Below are 20,380 nucleotides of genomic sequence, written 5' to 3'. Positions count from 1 at the left end.
TAAAAAATAAAGCAGGTAAGGCCATTCATTTCTTCCCTTTAGCTTGCCTAGACTCCATAGGAAGGGAGTACTTTCGGAGATGGAAGAGCAGCTGTCCCCCTTCATTCTTGGCTTCCTCTTTTCTCAGGCCTTCCTTTCATATCTCATACCAACTTTGTGTTCCCTTCTAGGGTGGGCAGCTGCTGTGACCTTTAATCCACAGGCCAGGACTGAGCTGAGGCGCTTCAAAAGGCGACCAGATACCTTCAGCCTAGGCGTGTGTAATGGCTGTCAACTGCTGGCTCTGCTAGGCTGGGTGGGAGGTGACCCCAGTGAAGAGGCAGAGGAATGGGGCCATGACTCCTGGCCAGCTCAGCCTGGTCTCTTGCTGCGGCACAACCTGTCTGGGCGTTTTGAGTCTCGGTGGGCCAGTGTGCGTGTGGGGCCCAGTCCAGCTTTGATGCTGCAAGGGATGGAGGGCGCTGTGCTGCCTGTGTGGAGTGCCCATGGAGAAGGTCAGGTCTGGGAAGACGCGAAGACGGGAGTGAGGGATGAGCCTGAAGGAGCTTGGTTTTCACTTCCCTTCTCCTTCTCCCCACCCAGGTTACATGGCATTTTCTTCTCTGGAACTTCAAGCCCAGATTGAGGCCAGGGGCATGGCTCCCCTGCATTGGGCAGATGATGATGGGAACCCCACAGAGCAGTACCCCATGAATCCCAATGGATCACCAGGGGGTGTAGCTGGTGTCTGCTCCCGTGATGGCCGCCACCTGGCTCTCATGCCGCACCCTGAGCGAGCTGTGAGACCTTGGCAGTGGGCGTGGCGACCTCCTCCATTCAACACTCTCACCACCTCCCCCTGGCTGCAGCTCTTCATCAATGCCCGGGACTGGACCAGGAAGGAACACTGCTAAACAGGCTTTGAGGTGACCCTAGCCCATAGCTTGTCCTCCAAGTGTCTACTGCCCTCTCTTCCATTGCCTTTAGGAGTGGCCCACATAATTAAAAGCATCTTGGACAGACAAGGAGCAAAATGCCAAAAACAGTTTTGTTGCTTTGCTCATCTGCCCATTTTAGCCTTGCACAACTGGAACTGTTCTCAGTTCTTCTGTCCTAACATGGTTTGCTTTCTTTGTGTCCAGGAAACAGCCTGTTGCTTGGAGAAAAAAGCTGATCAGGCAAAGTTGGTGGGGGTTGGTTCTTGACCCCACTTTATTTCCCCAGTGATTACCACTTTGTGCTTCATTTTTCCTCATCTGGGCTCTGAGGGATGTTTTAGGTCCTCCTTCCCTCTTTTTTTGTTTTGTTTTTGAGGTATGTCCCACTATAGATCCCAGACTGGCCTCAAATTCTCAATTCTCCTACTTTAGTTTCCCAAGTGCTGGGATTATAGATATTCACTCACTCAGCATTATGTCCCTCTTTCTCAATGGGATTTCAGGTCTGGGGACAGCATGTGTAAGTCAGCCCTTCCTGACCTCACTGTTCTCATCTAAAAACAGAAAAGCTTTTTAACTTGCTTTTCAAATGTGCTGTGGTAGGTATGAGGCACTGTTTCTCTCAGAAGCTTCTCTGACAGGATCTCAGGCTGTGTCTCTCGGCTGGCCTGGATCCAAATATTCCTAATACTGTTTCTCCTATCTTTGCACCTGCCTTGCTGCTAGCTGGCAGCCTCCTCTCTAGGACTGACCTGAGCTTATTGGGGTATTGCCTCTTTATTCATTCCATTAATGTTTTTTGATTAGTGTGTTGTCAAGCAGTGGCACTGCCTGTGTGGAGTTTATGTTCTAATAAAATTTAAGATGATAGCTGAATGTAATACCACCAAGCCAAGCAGGTGCTGGGCATTTTACATGTATGTGAATTAACACACATATTCAGAAAGGTGCTTGATAGCTCTCTCCTCTCCCTTTTTTAACAAAGGAAGGATTAAGGTCAACCGAATTGCTTGGGGTCAGATAACTTGTAAGGGACAGCCAAGGGCTGTGCTCACAAGGCTACATCTGCTTTCCACCATCCTGTGGTCACACTTCCTGGAAGCAGCTGTTCTTGCTAGCAGCTGTCTTCCATCTTCCCTTGCTTCCTTTGCTTACACAGATTGTGTAGAGGTCACTTCCTCATGACTTTTGTATTGTACAACTGGAGTCAGTTGGCCCCCTTCAAAGTTGCACATGTTGATTAAAGAAGTTCCCCTGAAAATGAAACCTAGAATCTTAAATCTCTGGGGGCATCAGGGTCTGGGGGTGAGGATGGAGCACCCTGAGAATAGATGGATAATGAAAGGTTAAAAGCTGTAGCTGTGGGACTGACGTATGTCTCAGAGCTCTTGTCTGCCATGCATGAAGCCCTGGGTTCCATCCCAAGCCCCACACACAAAAAAGTATGTGTAGAAAATAACTCAAATCCTTTTTCTCATTGCTTTGCACAGTGACCTGCCTTAAGCAGTATGGTACTCCTGAGGATGAGTTTTGACATTCCCTTCCAGTGCTAGAAGGAATGTATATTTATTTAAGTTTACATTTTATATATATATATATATATATATTTTTTTTTTTTTTTTTTTTTTTTTTTTTTTTTGGCAGCACTGGGTTTGAAGTCAGGGCCTCGCACTTGTTAGGTAAGCAGTCTACCAGAGCCACTCCACCAGACCTGTTTTTTTTTGTGTTGGGTATTTTTGAGATAGGGTCTCATGAACTATTTGCCTTGGCTGGCTTTAAACTGCCATCCTCCTGATCTCTACCTCCTGTGTAGCTTGGATTACAGGCATGAGCTGCTGACACCCAGCTAAACTTTTAATCTCAAATATGCCGTGTATCAGCTTAGATGTCAAGTTTTCTAAGAGCTTAATGCAAAAGTACAAAGATGGCCAGGCCTATAGTCCTAGCTACTCAGGCAGAGATGATCAGGAGGACCGTGGTTTGAAGCCGGCCCAGGCAAATAGTTCTCGAGACCCTATCTTGAAAAAAACCCATCACAAAAAGGGGCTGATGCAGTGGCTTACAGTGTGGACGCTGAGTTCAAACCCCAGTACCACAAAAAAAATACAAAGATGATAAGAGGTAGCTTGCTGGTTGGCCAGATAGCTCAGTTTAAATTTTTGGAGGTGGTTTTTGGTTGGTTCTTGGCTAAGCAAAATCTACCCTTCTCAGACTTTTGAAGAGACTCCTGGGCTTCTCATTGCTGTTCTCAGCCAATAGCCACACAAGCCTGTCCTTCCTTGCCCCTAACCCAACTCCCGTCTTCCCCTATCCAAGGCTCCTATCAGCTTCTTGGGAAACTAGCTGTCTGAAAACCACTGCAGCATTCTTCCAAGTAGTAGCTTTTATTCTCCAACCTCATACTTTATCTTCATCAGGTTGGGGAGCTGAAGGCTGGGGTTGGGGTCCTCCCTATACAGCTACCAACTTTTCTCCACCCCTTCAAAGAACACCTTGCCTACTTGAGGCTTAATCATTCGATACACCTTTCACCCCCTTAGTTCTGACTTGCCCACTTCTCCTCATGGAAGACATTGTCATTTGGTTCTCCAATATCTGATTTCCCCCTCTAGAAATAGAACCTCCAGAATTTTAACAGGTTGGGCTGCTCAAAATTAAAACAGCAAGCAGAACATGGTGGGCCATATCTGTAATCCCAGCTACTTGATAGGTAGAGTTAGGAGGATTGTGAGTTGGAGGCCAGCCTGAGCAAAGATAGTGAGACTCCCTTCTCAAAAAAGGGCTAGGGGTGTGGTTCAAGTGGTAGAGCTTTTTGCCCTAGCATGTGCTAGGCCCTGAATTCAATCCCTAGAACCACACAGTAACTACAGCATCTTCTAACTTCCTTTCCAGGTGTGACTAGATTCTGCTTGGTGGAAAAGATGATGTATACAGTTTCCAAGTGTGTGTTTTGGTATTCTGGATTAAACCCAAGACCTCAAGCTAGACAAGCACTCTTCCACTTGGGCCACACCTTCTAGCCCTTTTTGTATTTCATTTTTGAGAGAGTGCATCACCACCTTTACCCAGATTGGCCTTGAACTTGGATCCTCCGGCTTCTGCACGCCCAGTAGCTGGAATTAAAGGCAAGGCATGCTTCTCTAGTGGACCTACCCCCCGATTAATTTTGGCATTTTCTGTTTCTTAGCCAAACTATTTACCTAATCATTTCTAACCCCCTCTTTATTCAAGTGGCTGGGTGCTGGTGGCTCACACCTATAATCCTAGCTACTCAGGAGGCAGAGTTCAGGAGGATTGAGGTTCATAGCCAGCCCAGACAAATAGTTCTTGAAAAACCCTTCACAAAATTAGGACTGGGTGGAGTGGCTCAAGGTGAAAGCCCTGAGTTCAAGCCCCAGTACTGGGGGGGAAAAGAAAAATTCAATTGCATTAGCCCCTGACTCCCTCTTGCTCTCCACTTCAGTCCCATAACACCCTGAACTTTTTTTCAGTGACTTCCTCCTTCTCACCTTATCTTCGATTTTGTCATCACCCAGATCCCTCCTACCTCCAGACTCATTTATTCAAGCACTCTGCATCTGACTGTTACTTCCCTTCTGTCTTGCTGCTGCTTCAAACTCACTGGGACCTCTGGTCTAACACTGGTTTCCCCTAGTCCATCTCTTTTTCTCCCTCCCTTGTCCAACGTCCCCATCCACTGCCATTTAACTTGACTGTGAATCTTTTCATCATACCCATCTAGTAAAACTCCAACCCAACAGGTATCTGATTACAAATTCATCATTACTCATGAGGCCCTATCTTGAAAAAAATCCTTGACGAAAGGGCTGGTGGGTGGCTTAAGGTGTAGGCCCTGAGTTCAAACCCCAGTATTGCAAAAAAAAAAAAGTGCCGTGTAGGGGCAGTTCAAGAGCATTTTGGAAGTTCCCAGCAGAGTATTCAGCTCAGACTTTTGGAATCAGCAAAGGATTCCCTCCCAGGGCAGGTAAGACCTGAAACAATTTGTTAATATACAGGGTTGAGGGGCAGGGGAGCTCCAGAAAAGAAACTATTTGCAAAGCCTCAGAGACAAGGTGAGTTCAGGAATTGAAGGAAAGTGAGTGTCTGGAACATGAAGTACACGTGGGGGACAACAGCTGAACATGTTAAGGAATGTGACAGAGCAATAGGAAGCCACTTGAAGGGGTTGAGATAGGAGATGTCAACAGATACGCAATTTTGAGAGATGTTGGTGGCTGCAGAGGAGGAGGCAGAAGAGGATGTGGGGAATCCAATAAGCAAGCTATGCAGGTCCAGGAGAAATAGCACTGGCCCAGACCAAGGTGGTGGAATTGTAGATAGAAATGGAAGGATTCAAGAGCCAGGAGGATTTAGAACCACCAGGAAGTGAATGTAGGGGAAGGAGAGAAAGAGAAAAGTTGATGCCCAGGCTTCCTGTTTGGACCACTGGATTCATAAGCATTTTGCTAACTGAGAAGAACATATTTAGGAGGGAATGATGTGCTCTGCTAAGAGTGGCACATGCAGATGGAGGTTTCCAGGAGGCAGGCAGAAGGGAGCTGGGATTGGGATAGGGAAGGTTATCTAGGGGGATTGTGCAGGTTTTGGGATCCCAGCATTGAAGAGGATGGATGACTAGTCTATAACCAATTGAGTACTTTTCCACTGCCTGTGCCACTGCAGTGGCCGGTGTTGCCCCTGGAGTGTATCCAGGTCAACAGAAGGGACTAGGGAACCAGTCTGACCCTCCCCCCGCTCCCCTCCCCCCACAGTTTTCTGCTCAGGTGGCCCCATCTGTACTCAGGCAAATTCCTCCCTCCCCTAGATTCTTTCCCAACATAGTGCTTACAGTCTTATCCACTCCCAAACATCTTTCCTGTGGGAACTTACGAGGAAATGGCCTTGGTCAAAAACAGCAAATGAAAAAAAAAGATCAACTGTATGGGGCTTTGGAGGCTGGAATGGGTGGGCTTCCAAGAGGGACGGTACCTTCTAAGAGGTTCCAAGTTAGGAAGAGAGAAGCCCCACTGAGCCTAGAACAGGGATCCCAGCCTGAGATGTACGTCTAGAAAACCTCTCCTCACCCTGCCTTAATGGTTTCTGCCTCCCCGTGTAAGAGTCCACAGGACTAAGAAGAGGGGAAGAGGGAGAACAATGATGGGGTAAATCTAAGATGTAAGCAGGTATGTAAATATCACAATGTATCTCTCTGTACAACTATTACATACTAATAAAATAGTAACTTTAAAAAAAAAAAGTCCACAGGATTCTGAGTAGCTGTGATGGGACTTCCCTCACCACCCTTCCTCAGACTCAGGACAAGCCACCAGGGTTGATATCTACCACCATACACCCTGTCTTCCATTTGAGTGTCCAAATCACTTCTTTCCCCTACTTCTGGCATATATGTTGAGACATCTATAGGAGGGACTGTGCCTGTGGACAAGTCACAACTAAGAGTTGCAGGACCCAGCTGGGAGAACATGGAGTTGTGGGGATAGGTGGTGTTGGTCAGCTCGAGCCCCAGGGTACTTATGACCAAAGCCAGTACCGAGCACTGGTTTATGCTACAGTTGCCCCTGCCACACTGGTACTGTGGTTCAAATAGAGATTATCCCCTTCAAAACTCATGTCAAGGCTTGATTTCCAATGCAGCAGTGTTGGGAGGTGGGGCCTAGTAGCAGGTGTTTGGGTCACAGGGATAGAGTCACAAATGGATGAATGTCTTTCTGCCATCAGTTCTCACTCCGGTGGGACTGGATTAGTTATAGCAAGAAGGGATTGTTGTAAAGCAAGGTTATCCTAGTGTCTTGTCTTTTCAGCACTTGCCCGCTTGCTTTTCTGCTTTCTGTCAGGAGTTAAATCAGCATGAGGTCCTCACTAGAAGCCAAACAGACATGTCTGCCCAATCTTGAGCTTCCTAGCCTACAAGAATGGAAAACCTCTTTTCTTTATAAATTATCCAATCTCAGTTATTCTGTTACAGAAACAAAACAGACTAAGAACTGACTGTTGATAATTCTCTGCTAAAAAGAGGTGCATGGCAGAGAGTCCAGAGGTGTTGGACTCCAGTGTTAATGAGGAGGCAAGCTAGGTTAGTCTGGGACTGCTCCCCCTCTTGGCTCAAGGGCTCCTCCCTCTAACCCACAGTAAGAGGAGCCAGGTGATGACATAATGTCTTCCCACCTCCAAGTTCGAGGTGGTATAAAAATGACCTACCGAGAGTCCCTGGCCCTTCTTCTTTTCTTCCCTCACCTAGCAGAACAGGTGACTCCCCTTTCCTCAGTAAAGCTATTCTACCTCACCCCATCCATGGGTTCTTCTTGGATTGTTCCATTTGGAACACAAGGACCAAGATCTGAAAACACCAATTGCCGATAACATGGGGAATTGGGGACCATAGGGTCAAGTGCCCTATATTGTGACTTACGGGTAAGAACAGAGTCCCCCTTCCCTTTTTATCCTCTTCATTACCAAACCCTCCAATTTCCTATTTCTGTCATTAACATCTCCATTTCTCTTGGCCATGCCTCCACATTGGAACCTACTTTTCATTTTCCTACATCCCCTAAATATTGTTTCTCTTACTGCTTATCCTGGCTTCATCTTTTCCTGTCCTACCAGTACCAGCCCAATGCAGACCCCCATCAGTCACTCTGTATGTGCTGTAGTGCAACCTTCATGCTGTAAGGAAAGTGATTAAGCTAATCAATCACCTATATGCATGCACACTCTAGAGATGAGTATATTGTTACTAGGTAGTTACTCAAGGACAACCAGCTATGTAACTAATGGCTGGATTCGCATGCACAGCAGATGTGATAATTTGGCTGGATGCCACTTTTGTCTATAGTGGTATAAAACCCACTGTACTGAGCAGCCGGGGCTGTTGCTGCTGACAATGGGGACTGACTGACTGGTTGATGGCTGTAATGGACAATAAACCATATAAAACTCCCTCCTGGCGTTTGTTTGAACCCCAGTCCGCATGAACCAAAGGACCTCTGCTTAAAGCAGGGTATTTGACTCATAGGCACTAACCAATTGGAATTAGTGTCAGATTCCACAAGTTAAAGGCTTAGTCTTCCATAACAATGCCCTCACTTCAGGCATAAATCCAGGCTGGACTTGAACCTCAATCCTCCTGATCTCTGCCTCCCAAGTAGCTAGGATTACAGGCGTGAGCCGTGACATCCAGCCAGAATTATTAATCTCTTAAACTATGATTTACATGCATCACTGGTTTCATACTACATTTGTTGTATCTGCTGTAAGATTTCACTAATGCAACAACAAAGAATCCTCTTTTTACTGTGTCACACACCTGGTGATCATTGTGCCAGGTGCATACCCAACCCAGGCAAGGTGCAGGTGGCTCACACCTGTAATCCTAGCTACTCAGGAGGCAAAGATCAGGAGGATAGTGGTTCAAAGCCAGCCAGAGTCAAAAAAAAGATCCTATCTCAAAAATACCCAGCACAAAAATGGGCATGGTGAAGTGGCTCAAGTGGATAGAGTGCCTGCCTAGCAAAATGAAGCCCTGAGTTTAAACCCCAGTACTGCCAAAATAAATAAGTTGAAATGGTTAACTTAGCTAGAGGAAAGCCATTAATCAGGTGTAGAGGGGAGCTATTAATCAAGTGCTATTTTTAATTTCCTTGCTGAGGGAGGTTTAGGAGGGAGTCTGGTTCTCATAAAGTTAAAAGAACAGAAGGAACCAAACTAGGATATGGTCAAATGATTGTGTGGCTTGTGTTGGTTGTGTTCATTCATACTCATAGATAATAACCATTGTCTCGTTTCTGTACCTTAGCTAATAGCCATTTTCTCGCTTCTGTACCCAGGCTTGCTTGCTTTGCAAAGATTGCCAGGGATTTTTGCCTTATAAACCCTGCTAAAAGTTGGAACCGGGCTGCTCTCTGCGACTCAACAACCTGTTGGTTAGAGCAGTCTCCAGCTGGCTAATAGACTCTCCTTTAAAATCTTTCTTGGGTGGTCGTGCCTCAGTTGACTTGTAACAAAATGAATAAATAAATTAAAAAAATAGATCCTTGCTTAAGAAGTTTTGATCATTGTATTTAAATACTGTCATTTTATTGACTTTACTTTGTTCTGAGAATGTGATAGGAAGAATTGGGAGAAACAGAAGGTTTCTCCAATTTAAATTGATACCTTTTTCAAACAAAAATTTAATTTTTACAGAACAAAGAGGGATTCATAAGGTCACCAAATTTAAGAGGGTACCCCATCCCAGTTTTTAATCCTATTAGTGAAGGTTAATTTTTAAAAATCTATTGTTTTCATACTGGAAAATAATAAACTCTATTTGAATCTCCTCTAAAATATAAGAGCCCTTCTGGAAAAAAAAAGTTTAAATTTTATTTCATTTTATTTTTGTGGTAGTGGGGATTGGATCCAGGATCTCCAGCTTTCTAGGCAAGAGCTCTACCACTAGAGTTATGCACACACCACTGTTTTCTTTTTCTGGGGAGGAGGTGGTATTGGGGTTTGAACTCAGGGCCTCACGATTGCTGGGCTCTTGCTTTTTTTTTTTTTTTGCCCAGGCTGGCTTAGAACTATGATCTTCCTGATCTCTACCTCCCGAGTAACTAGAATTACAGGCGTGAGCCACTGACATCTGGCTATGTATTCTATGTATTCATTTTATGGATTTACAAACATTATTGTGAGTAGGGATCCATGGTGAAAAAAAGGTTAACAACCCCTGCTTAATAAATTGTTTCCCTAACTTCCCAAAGGTGATGCTTGGCTTGGGTGTTGAATCATCTCTTGGTTTCAAATCCACCTCTTTGTGTCCTCAGTGGGAGGGGCTCTGGGAAATTTGCTCCCAAAGCAGCTGTGTGCAAGGCATCAGATAAAGAAATATCCCAGGGGTACAGAATTAACCACTTGCAGGTTGACTACAGACAGTGGGCTGAGAGCAGAGCACATTCATATACTGACAAAAGTAGCTGAGGGCTGTATGGCTTAACTCAGAATGTCTCATGATACCTATCATCCTAGCCACAGCCAGCTGGACCAAGCAATTCACTGCTATCTCTCTGCCTTAGGAAGAGACAGGCAGAGCTTGCCAAATAGGCCTTTCTCAGTGAATAGCAACTAATTGACCCAATCAGATCCTGTCTCTTGGAGAGTTTGCATTTGAGTCAGCAATTGAGAAGACCAGCAGTGGTGACAGACATTAAAGAAATGGAGCCAAGAGTAGAGATTTGCTAAGTAAGGGTGGCCTTCCACCCCACTTTTCCAGAGATCTGGCCCTGTGACCCTGTCACTTTTGCTTCCTACCACCTGGAAAAGCTCCAACAGCTCCCAGTCTGTAGAGGGCCAGGGGTCCCCGGCTGCCTAAGGCTCACAGCAGAACAGGAGACATACAGAGACTCAAAATGAGGACATTGGTAGGGAGGAAGCTTTCTCCTCAGTCTCCCTAGTCTGACCTCCTCCTCCTGGCCTGTGAATAGGTCTCCACCTCTTTTGTCCAGTGCCAGAACCCTGGTAACTTTTAATGTCCTTGGAGGTCCATTTTCAAGGATTTACAACACGCTTGGCTGCTCGTAAAACAGAGCCAGTGTTGCTCCTGGAGGGGAGGAGGAACAGGTGGCAAGTGGGCAGAGACAGAGGAAGCATGGGGGAGAGGCCTGTAACCTGATTCCCTTGGTTCCTCCATGGCTAGGCTCCTCCTCTTCTTCTGGGGCCTGCACTCCCCTCCTCTCTAGAGTTCTCCATGGAGTCAATCCCTGTCAGGAAACAGTTTCAGCTGCGACTACAGACTACATCCACATCTCACTTAATCTTAACAGTGTGTTAGAAATTAGGAAAGAGGCTCAGAGTCTGATACCTGCAGTAAGAAATGAAGAGTCCAGCTGGGCACTGGTAGCTCATGTCTGTGATCCTAGCTACTCAGGAGGCAGAGATTGCAGTTCTAAACCAGCTCCAGCAAATAGTTCATGAGACCCTGTCTCCAAAAAACCCATCATAAAAAAGGGCTGGTGGAGTGGCTCAAGATGTAGGCCCTCAGTCCCTCAGTTCAAACTCCAGTACTGCAAAAAAAAAAAAAAGAAAAAGAAAAAAAGAAATGAAGAGTCCAAGCCAGGCATGGTGGCTTAGGCCTGTAAACCCAGCTGCTTGGGAAGTGATCAGGATTATGGTACAAAGCCAGTGGGGCAAAAAGTTAAGCTGGGCATGGTGGTGTATGCCTGGGCTCCCAGATATATGGAAGGCTTAGGAAGGAAGATTATGGTCTAAGGCTGGGCCCGGGTAAAAAATTCGAGACTTTATCTGAAAAATAAAGCAAAAAAAGGGCTAAGTGTGTGGCTCAAGTGCCAGCAAGTTTAAGCCCCAGTACTGCCAAAAAAAAAAAAAAAAAAAAGGAAGAAGGAGGCGCGTGCCTATAATCCTAGCTACTTGGGGGGATTAGAGTTTGAGACCACCTGGGCAAAATGTTCGTGAGACCCCCATCTTCAAAAAACTGGAGCAAAAAAAGAAGAAATGAAGAGTCCAAGTTGGTTATGGTGGTGCTTGCCTATTATCTCAGCACTAGAGAGGCTAAGGCAGGAGGCTAAGGCAGGTTAAGGCCTGCCTAGGTTACAAAGTAAGACCTGTTGAAAGAAGAAAGGAAGGAAGGAGGGAGGGAGGAAGGGAGGGAGGGAGGAAGGAAGGAAGAAAGAAAGGCCAGATACTGATGGCTCACGCCTGTAATTCTAATTACTCAGGCAGCAGAGATCAGGAAGATGGCAGTTCAAGGCCAGACTGGGCAACAAAAGCAAGCCCCTAGCTCAAACACACACACACACACACACACACAACCTAGTGGAGTGGCTCAAGAGGTAGAGCACCTGCCTAGCAAGTGTGAGACCCTGAGTTCCAACCCCAGTCCCGCAAGACACAAAATAAAAAAGCAAGAAAACAGAAAAGAAATGGGGAGTCTGTTCTTAGTAGGCTCTATGAAGCCGTACAGAAGGCTGGGGATGTATGTTAGTGCAGCTCAGTGGTCAAGTGTTTGCCTAGCATGTGCAAGCCCCTGGGTTCTTTATTTACAAACAACAATAAAAATCCTGCATACCTGGGCATGTTTACAGCCCCTTGCCAAACTGACATACTTGCTTCCCCAGCACATATCCTCTCACCTCCAAGTTTGTACCTAATGCTGTCCTGGTTAGAATACTCTAGGATGCCCTGGTGAGCTATGAGTCAACCTTTAAGATTTAGGGAGGTAAGAGCTGTGACCTAATTGTCTCTGTTAGCCCTTCCCATAGGGACTGGACATGTAAGGAGCTAATAAGTATATGAAAGGGACCCATGCTCCCTTTCACTAAATTATAGGATCCAGATGGCCTCAGGATGAGAATCTCCTTGTCCAGTTCTTGGCTAGAAAGCAGGTGCAACCGAGAACCCCTGAGGGCATGTGTGGCCTTCTGGGTTCCAGTCATTGACACTAATAGGTTTATTCAATCACTGACAATACACAACAGGCCGGTTATGGTCTAAACTCTATGCCAGGTGCTGGGAATTAAAGATGAATGGAGAAATTAACTGAAAGGATAAAGTTGAACAAATACTTAAAGAACACTCTAAAAATCTGCAAACGAAAAACAACAGAGTTTAATCCGTGCTTCCGTTCAGGTGTCCCGGAGTAGAGGGGCTTGGCCCCACGTTTTCCCAAGGTGAAGATTTGAGGTGGATTAGATCTATAATCCTCAAATGGGGTGTCGCTTTCAGGAAGGCGTGAGGCCTGAATCCTAACCCAGATGCACACCTGGACCTATTGTTTCCTTAATTCCCCGTATGGGATCCGGGAATTAGTGGTCTACTTAGCAGCACACTAGCTGTCAAGTGGCCCTAGGACACCCCGAGACGATTCTCCCCTGACCCAGGAGATCCACTTAGACATGGGCTCCTTAGATGGGCATCTTAAGGAGGGTCTCAAGTGACCTTCTTAGAAGGTGAGACCCCTTTAATAGGAGGAGACGGGGGGGGGCGGAGGCTAGTGACCACGGATGGGGAGGGGGAGCTAGGGCGTCACAAATCCTAAACCCAGAACAGACCTGCCAGCCAGGCCGCGCTGACCCGCCCAGCGCGGGACTGGGGCTGAGCTCCCACGAGCAGCGCCGCTGGGCCCCGCCCCCCAGAGTGCGGGCGCTGATTGGTCAGCGCGACCGCAGGGCGGGGCCGAATCGTGAAAGTCTGGGAGCTAAGCAAGCCGGGAGGAGTCGGTGGTGGCTTCGAAACCCCGGGAGGTGATGCCACTAGGCCCCATATGAGTTTCCTTAAAAACTCTCTAATGCCCTAACTCTAGTCCCAGGATCATGGAGCCCACAAGAGACTGTCCACTGTTCGGGGGAGCCTTCTCTGCCATCCTCCCCCCTGGGGCCATTGATGTAAGGTGAGAGCCCAGGCACCAGTGGATCCCGATCAGGTGGGTGGTGGAAAGAAGCCAGGGTCAACAAAGGTCTGTCTCGCTTCTCTCCAGCGATCTCCGGCCGGTCCCGGACAACCAAGAAGTTTTCTGCCATCCCGTGACTGACCAGAGTCTGATAGTGGAACTTCTGGAGCTGCAGGCCCACGTGCGGGGCGAAGCGGCTGCGCGGTGAGGACGCGGCCCTAGGCTGGCAAATGGGAGGGCCGAAGCCGAAGTGGGCGGGGCCTATGGCTGGACTGTTTTGGTGTTTTAAGGACGAGAACTCCAAGTGCAATCAATACCCTACCGCCAGAAGTGAAACCTGGGACTTAAACGTGCTCAGGGGTGAGGGTGGGGCATTGAGAGGCTCTGACCCTGCTCTCCCATCCCAGGTACCATTTTGAGGACGTTGGTGGGGTGCAGGGGGCTAGGTCCGTGCACGTGGAGTCTGTGCAGCCCCTCTGTTTGGAGAACCTTGCCCTGAGAGGCTGCTGTCAAGAAGCCTGGGTCCTCTCTGGCAAGCAGCAGATAGCTAAAGAAAATCAGCAGGTGAGGGCCAGGGAGTGTGGGATGACCTGGAAGGGGGCCAGAGGCTCTAGAGATTCAGATAAGCATCCTGACTTTGATTCTTGTAGGTAGCAAAGAATGTGACACTGCATCAGGCCTTGCTGCGGCTGCCCCAGTACCAGACTGATCTCTTGCTCACCTTCAACCAACCCCCGTAAGGAGGAAGGAAAGAGCAGAATTCTCATCATTGGGTCTCCAGGACAATTAGGCTGGGTGGGCAGAGCAGAGAGGTTGGCTGGTGGAGGCAGAAGTGGGCCAGAGGCTTGGGGTTACAGACACCTGGGTTCTCTGGGGACCAGGAGGTGGAAACTTCCAAATCTCAATCCTGAATGTTCTTTCTTCCTCTGTTTTCCCACCCCTAAGCTCTGACAGGTCACCTCTTGGGCCTGAAAATCTGTCACCCCCACCCTGGAGCCTGGGAAACTTTGAACAACTGGTGGCCAGTGTGACCCTTCATGATCCCAACATCTTTGGACCCCAGTAAAGGCCCTGAAGTACTGTGTGATGCTACATGATGAATTTAGGGACCCAGTTCTGGAAGGGAGAAAGAGAAATCGAATACCTGGATTTCCTCTTATTTCTTCGCTGTGCATAAACATAAGACACCTCCTCTCTGCAGAAAATAAACTTGCTTTATAACCAATATAATTTCTGTGCCTTTGAATCTACAGGACACCTGGGTCTCCCCAATTCCCTTTGGTCTTGGAGGGAAAAGTGTAAAGCTGTGCATCGGTGCAAGAGGGACCAAGGCTGGCAGTGGAAAGAGGAAAGAAATACACTTTGGAGTGACTGATTCAGCCCTGAGAGAGGGGTCTGAAGTGTACAAGGGGTAGAGTAGGAAGGTTAAAGCAACACCTAGGAAGAAAAGAAAACTAGTTTGTAGTGATTCAACCCTGAGAGAACAGATAGAGTGGGGTTGACTGTCCCCCTTGGATGGATGAAAAGTCACATGATCAGTAGTCACCAAGACATAATAGTGGAAGCAGAAGTGTCCAAGGAGTGTTGGATTGGTGGCAAGTGGGAGAGTGGTTATTTAGCGTACGTGTGATAGAAGAAGCGCAGCTGGTCCCAAAAGAAGAGGGAGAGGATGGTGTGGGGGCCCAAGCGGAAATAGGAAGCACCTATACCCTTGTACATGCCCAAAATGCCCTCTGTCCGAGCTGTCTGCAGCAGAGCGTCCAGGATTCCCCGGTACATGAGGCCCTGGAGCGTGTTGGAGGGGGAAGGAGCTGGTCAGAGCCCACCAGGGGCTTCACCTCTGCAGGCTGCATTTCAGGCTGTCCCACCTGCAACCACAATCTGCTTCACTCACCCCCCAGCTTTCCCTGCCTGCCTGTACCCCAGAACACTCCCTTACCTTGCCCTGAGCATCTGTGGGCTGGTTATAGAGCCTGGTGCTGGCTACGTCAAAAGGTGTCATGGCCAAGACTACTGCAATGCCACTCACCATGGCAGCTGCTAGAGCCACCTTCCAGCTCTGGGCAGGAAAGATCTACAAGAGAGAAAGAGTTTTGTCAGCCAACCATTCAACCCCTAGGGTAAGACAGGCCCTGCTTCCATTCCACCAGTTATAATGAAGTATGAGAACACTGTGACATATGAATAAAATTTAAAAAAAAAAAGTAGGTGCTCTACAAACATACACATATACACAAAATACCTAAGATGATGAATATGTTCATTTACTTGACTATACATAGTGAAATAAATGAAAACATCTTTTGTACCCTTAAAAAAAAAGAACACTGTGAAAGGGGAAGGCCAGTGTGGCCTGAGGGCTCCTGTACCCTTGAGAGGAAATGACAAGAGAGTCTAAGGGGCAATGACCTTCAAACCCTTCTACTGCAACTCTACATCTGAATGGTAGCACCATCCCCTCCAGGACCCAACCTCCCTTTGCCCCCTCCCCCATTGCCTCTTTCCGAGGGATGGTCCCACCCCCTTCCCAGGCAGTACCTCCCACTGGCTCAAGAGGTCCTTGGTGGATGAGAACGTACACAGCTGGGTGGAGGAACCGACGATAACTCTGGGCAGGCCGCCCAGGGCCCCACGCCACAACCCCACCAGACCATGTTTCTGGCCAATCTTGGTTAGTGCCTGAAACATGCCCTGATGGGGGGAAGATCACAGGGATGGGGTTCAGTTATCCTGGCATCAGAGGCTGCCACCTGCTAACACTGTCAGGGACCAATACTTAACACACACCTGTTGTCCAGACAACCAATTCAACGTGAGCTTCGAGTCAGAATATGGGCCCTCAGTTGTCTGCCACCCCTTGTCATCCCAGAGTTGTAGATCAAGAGGATGGGGCAGGAGAAACAGGGGCAGAAGATTCGAGGAACAAGGTAGAGTGGGCTTCAGGGGTAGTGTGGGACTGAATTGATAGGCTGGGCAGAGCAGTGGCCAGAGTCAGAGTGACTGGGGGCAGGCAGAAAACTGGAAGGAAATGGGAGAGAATGGTTGGGCACTCTGATGGTTTGGGGAACCCTCACCTGATGCTTATACTGGTGTCCTACAGCAATTTCAGAGGCTGCCTGTGCCTGTAGGTGTGTCTTCACCTACGGACAAGAGAGTAATACAGTCTATGTCCCAGTGGCCATCCTCTCCTCAGAGATTGCCATCCCCTCCCCCCATACTCATACTTCTTCCAGGGTATTAAGCAACGAATACCCCTTTAATCTGATAATTATTGTTGTTCCCACTTAACAAATTGGTCATGAGACTCTGTGTCCCTTGGCTCCAATCCCAGAGGACAGATCTCCTAGCACTGCAAGATACACCACCCTCCTCCACATCCTCTTTCCCTCGGGGCTGGGGTAGGGGTGGAGAAGTTGGAGAATGGCAACATTTCCTAAGACTTCATGTTAGGCAAGACCTGGATGTCCAGCCTCTTCTGCCAGCTCCCATTCCCAGGTCCTATCTCCAGCTATCACCTCAACCAGGCTCCCTGCCAGACTCTGGCCAAAATGTGCTCTCTGGCCCCCAGGATCCATAGGAATATATGTTCAACTGACTTTGAAGAGACCACTGTCCCTGAATCTCACACCTTGGGAGTAAGACCAACTTGGATCTTCTACAGAACAAACTGCCACCTACTCTTTTAGCTGCACTAAGCACGGCCTAGTCCCGGTAATAAGCAGCTGTGTGACCTTGAGCCGGTCACTTCCTCTCTCTGGGCCTGAGGCTCCCAACCTTTCACCTACATCTGGTAACTCTAATGAGTAGGCTGAGATTGTAATTCTGTGATGTGTAGGACTTTATTGATCACTATACTCGCTGATGTATGTTACTCAAATTCCTCATCCTCCCTGTACAAATCCAACCTCAGTATCAGGGAATAATCACAAAACAATGAAAGCAGTACTATCAAATGTGCTAAGATTTGTGCTAGTGTTTTACATGTTACCTCAATTGTCTCCCTAAATCCTTCCCATAATCACACAGAAAGGGCACGGGCACTGCAATTATACCCATTTTACAGATTGGCCAACTGAATCTCCACAATGAGATTTTTTTTTTTTTTTTTTGCAGTACTGGGGATCGAACCTAGAGCCTTGTGCATGCTAGGCAAACACTCAACCACTGAGCTACACCTCAGCAACAATTAGAAAAATTTTAAGCCAGGAGTTGAGTTCCAGGAAGACTGATTCCAAAGTCCATAATCTTCATCAAGAAGTTTGACCGTGTGCATTGGATGGGTGTGTGTGTACAGGGCAGATCAGAAGGCCCTAAAACCTCCTAGTATTTTCTCAGTGCCCTTCCCTGCTTGCAGGGGGACAACACCTTGCCACCAATACCCCTGTGGAGGTCGAGGCTCCCACCTTCCACCAAGGGTCTGTCCTGAAGGCCCAGGCAAGACCCCTCTCCTTACCATATAGATGGGGCTCCCCAGATAGGCTCCCATGACCCCAGCCAGGGCCCCAGCTGCTGCGCTGCGGACAGGATTGAGGGTGCCATCAGCTGAGTGCAAGTAGCCCCTCGCCTCGGCCAGCCCATAGGTGCCCAGTCGGATGCCATTCATCAGGAACTGGTACAGGAGTGCAGGCGCCAGGCCCTTCTGCAGGGCAGCTAGACCATCCACCTTGCCGATGGTGAAGAAGGCGTGGAAGACGTTTCGATAGTGCCGCCTGTAGGTGCCGGGGGCCTGCAGTTCTCCCTGCAACTGCATTCTGGTCTTCACAACCTCCAGGGGATTGGTGAACACACAGGCCCCGCAGGCTGCCAGACCACTCATCAGGAAGTCCATGGTGAGGCAGCAGGAGGCTCAGAAAGGGGGAGGGAGGATTCTGGAGTCAGAGGAAGACCTCAGCTTCTGCAGACCAGGCTGAGAGGGAGCAACTTGGAGGTTTAAAGTCAAGTGTCAGGGTCAGATGTCAAGGAGTGGAGGGTTAGCTGGAATTTGGAAATCAGAGGTTGGCAAAGAGGGGAGAGAGAAGAATGTAGGAGAATCTGGCGAGGTTATGACAGGAGGGACTTGAGGGCAAGGAGGGGTAGAAGTCAGACGGTGGCAGATAGGATGCACGGGATGAGGCCAGGGAGTCGTGATAGGAAAGCTGGAGAGACAGGAAAAAGAAAACCAGCAGAAGGAAAGGAACCTAAAGACCCGATGGTGTCTCCAAGACAGCAGCGGGGACTGGATCGGGACGGAAGTAGGGACGCTGGCCTGGGGTACGCGTCCCAAAGTAGCTACCTGCTCCTGAGCACCTTCGCCCGGGGGTAGCCTTCAGAGGCCGGGCGGCCACGCTTCAGTCACTGGAGCGCCGCGCCAATGGGGGCCCTCGGGAGCTGCTGCCCCAGAGCCTCAGCCAATCAGTGCAGAGCCAGGTCCCTGGCCAATGGGAAGAGTCCTCGGCGACCGGGCCCCCGGTATCAGCCAAAAGGCGGTAGGAATTAACTCTTCCCGCCCGGGTCCTAGGGCCCCGAAGGCGGATGCAGGCTCTGCGATGGTTCCCCGGGCGCGGAGGCTTTCTCACCAGCGGGGACGAAAGTTGGACCATGGGGTCTGGGACAGATGCACATGCTGAGCGCAGAGGCAGCATCTCCTCTTGTCGGCAGAGGAGCTGTTTCAGGTCCTCTGTCTCAGGTCATCTCGGGATGGGGTTGCTTAACCGCATCCACGCTCACCTCCGCCCCAGATGGGACACACCTGCTGGACGGGACCCATCTCCTAAGGCTGAATAAAGTGTTCCGAGTTTCTAGCGCCAGGGTGTGGCTGGCTGGCTGCAGGCGCCAAGGGAGGGAGGCCTGTAGGATAACCTGGGAAGAGAGCTTGATCAAATTCTTAAGCTCTTTTGATCCTAACAGCGACCTGGAGAAAAAGGCAAGGGCAGGCCAAAGGCCAAAGGCCAAAGGTTTAGGTTATAGAGAGCAAGCAAGTGATGGAAGATCTTGATTTTCTTGTTTCCTGTCCTTGCTCATGAATCTGGAAGAAAAGAGACCGACTGGGAAGGAGCTGTGAGAGAAGTCTCAAGAAAGAAGGCAGGAGGGGCTTAGGGGATGTCATCTGGGGTAAGAGGAAGAGGCAGAGGGAAGGCTAGCCTTTGTGAGCCCCGGCTACCAGACTTAGAGCATCATCCGATTCCAGTTTGGATCTTCCTGCTTGCCATCTGGATGAGTTTTGGGCAAGTTACTTAACATCTCAGAGCACCCTTGCAAAACAAGTCTGGTAATTTCTATTGCACATACCGCACAGGAAGTTTTGGACTTGTACTAAGTGCTCAATAATCAGCTTTCCTGTAAAGTAAGGAGCTGGCAGACCTGTTCCCACTTCCTGAAGGGTGGAGTTGGAGTGTCCCTATCCCCTTGTCGTGTTATTTCCAAGTCTCTCTGCACCTTGAACACCATCTGACCCAGTAAACCCTTTCCAAATTCTCTACATTCATTCACACCCAGCCTGGTTTGTTCCTCAAACATGTATCCATTTTTCTCATCTCTGTTGGCAATTGTTTATTTCAGGATTTTTTCACTAGTCTGGGAGTTTCTAGATGCACAGGGGTCCAGGTCTGAGTTTTCACTTTTTGTTTAGTTTTTGTTTCTGAGACAGGATCTTCCTATATGCAACCCAGTCTGGCCTGCAACTCAAGATCCTCCTGCTGCAGACTCCAGATTGCTGGAATTATAGGTGTGTCACCAAGCCTGCTGCCCTCACTGTGGGTCTACAATCTGTGTTTTATTAACGCCTCTGTTGTGCTCTAGAATTTTATTTTAGAAGCCCTGCTTAAACCTTTTTTTTTTTTTTGGCAGGGGGCAATACTGGGGTTTGAACTCATTGACTCATACTTGCTAGGCAGTTGCTCTACCACTTGAGCCACTCCATCAATCCAAGCCTTTTATCTTTAATACCAGATTCCCTGGAAATAGACAGTTTTTAAAGGTTTAATTTTTAAAAATTAAGTGCAAGTTTTAGAATGATTTTCTGAATATCAAATTGATAATTGTACAGAAAACTTGTAAAGATACTGAGTGTTCTCCTGTATTTCAC

The 20,380-nt window shown here is 48.2% G+C and overlaps 3 protein-coding genes across 6 annotated transcripts in view; 2 read left to right on the top strand and 1 right to left on the bottom strand.

The window, feature by feature from the left end:
* Positions 1-2,183, top strand: part of Pfas (phosphoribosylformylglycinamidine synthase) — a 16,102-nt gene extending 13,919 nt beyond the window's left edge. The window contains exons 27-28 of the mRNA XM_020175544.2: positions 171-494; positions 583-2,183. Coding sequence (XP_020031133.1) covers positions 171-494; positions 583-893 — 635 coding nt within the window. The 3' untranslated portion in view covers positions 894-2,183. The remainder of the gene's footprint in view (positions 1-170; positions 495-582) is intronic.
* Positions 1-20,380, bottom strand: part of Slc25a35 (solute carrier family 25 member 35) — a 25,121-nt gene extending 4,741 nt beyond the window's left edge. Inside the window, exons 1-6 of one of the 4 annotated variants that reach the window (XM_074046896.1) lie at positions 18,590-19,706; positions 17,771-17,980; positions 16,392-16,457; positions 15,856-16,008; positions 15,257-15,391; positions 14,514-15,102 (exon numbers count right to left, since the gene is read on the bottom strand). In XM_074046896.1, the coding sequence (XP_073902997.1) occupies positions 14,929-15,102; positions 15,257-15,391; positions 15,856-16,008; positions 16,392-16,457; positions 17,771-17,920 (678 nt within the window). In that variant the 5' untranslated portion in view covers positions 17,921-17,980; positions 18,590-19,706 and the 3' untranslated portion in view covers positions 14,514-14,928. Of the gene's footprint in view, positions 1-14,513; positions 15,103-15,256; positions 15,392-15,855; positions 16,009-16,391; positions 16,458-17,770 lie in introns of those variants that run through there. The other 3 variants (XM_074046893.1, XM_074046894.1, XM_074046895.1) reach the window with 3 other exon arrangements.
* On the top strand, positions 13,121-14,531 carry Rangrf (RAN guanine nucleotide release factor). The gene is made up of 5 exons (XM_020175500.2): positions 13,121-13,317; positions 13,405-13,521; positions 13,725-13,881; positions 13,968-14,053; positions 14,263-14,531. The coding sequence occupies exons 1-5, from the start codon at positions 13,241-13,243 to the stop codon at positions 14,381-14,383; spliced, it is 558 nt and encodes a 185-aa protein (XP_020031089.2). The 5' UTR covers positions 13,121-13,240; the 3' UTR covers positions 14,384-14,531.

The sequence above is a fragment of the Castor canadensis genome, chromosome 11 (assembly GCF_047511655.1).
Source record: "Castor canadensis chromosome 11, mCasCan1.hap1v2, whole genome shotgun sequence".
Taxonomy (NCBI): Eukaryota; Metazoa; Chordata; class Mammalia; order Rodentia; family Castoridae; genus Castor; species Castor canadensis.
This window is presented reverse-complemented; position numbering and strand designations above follow the sequence as displayed.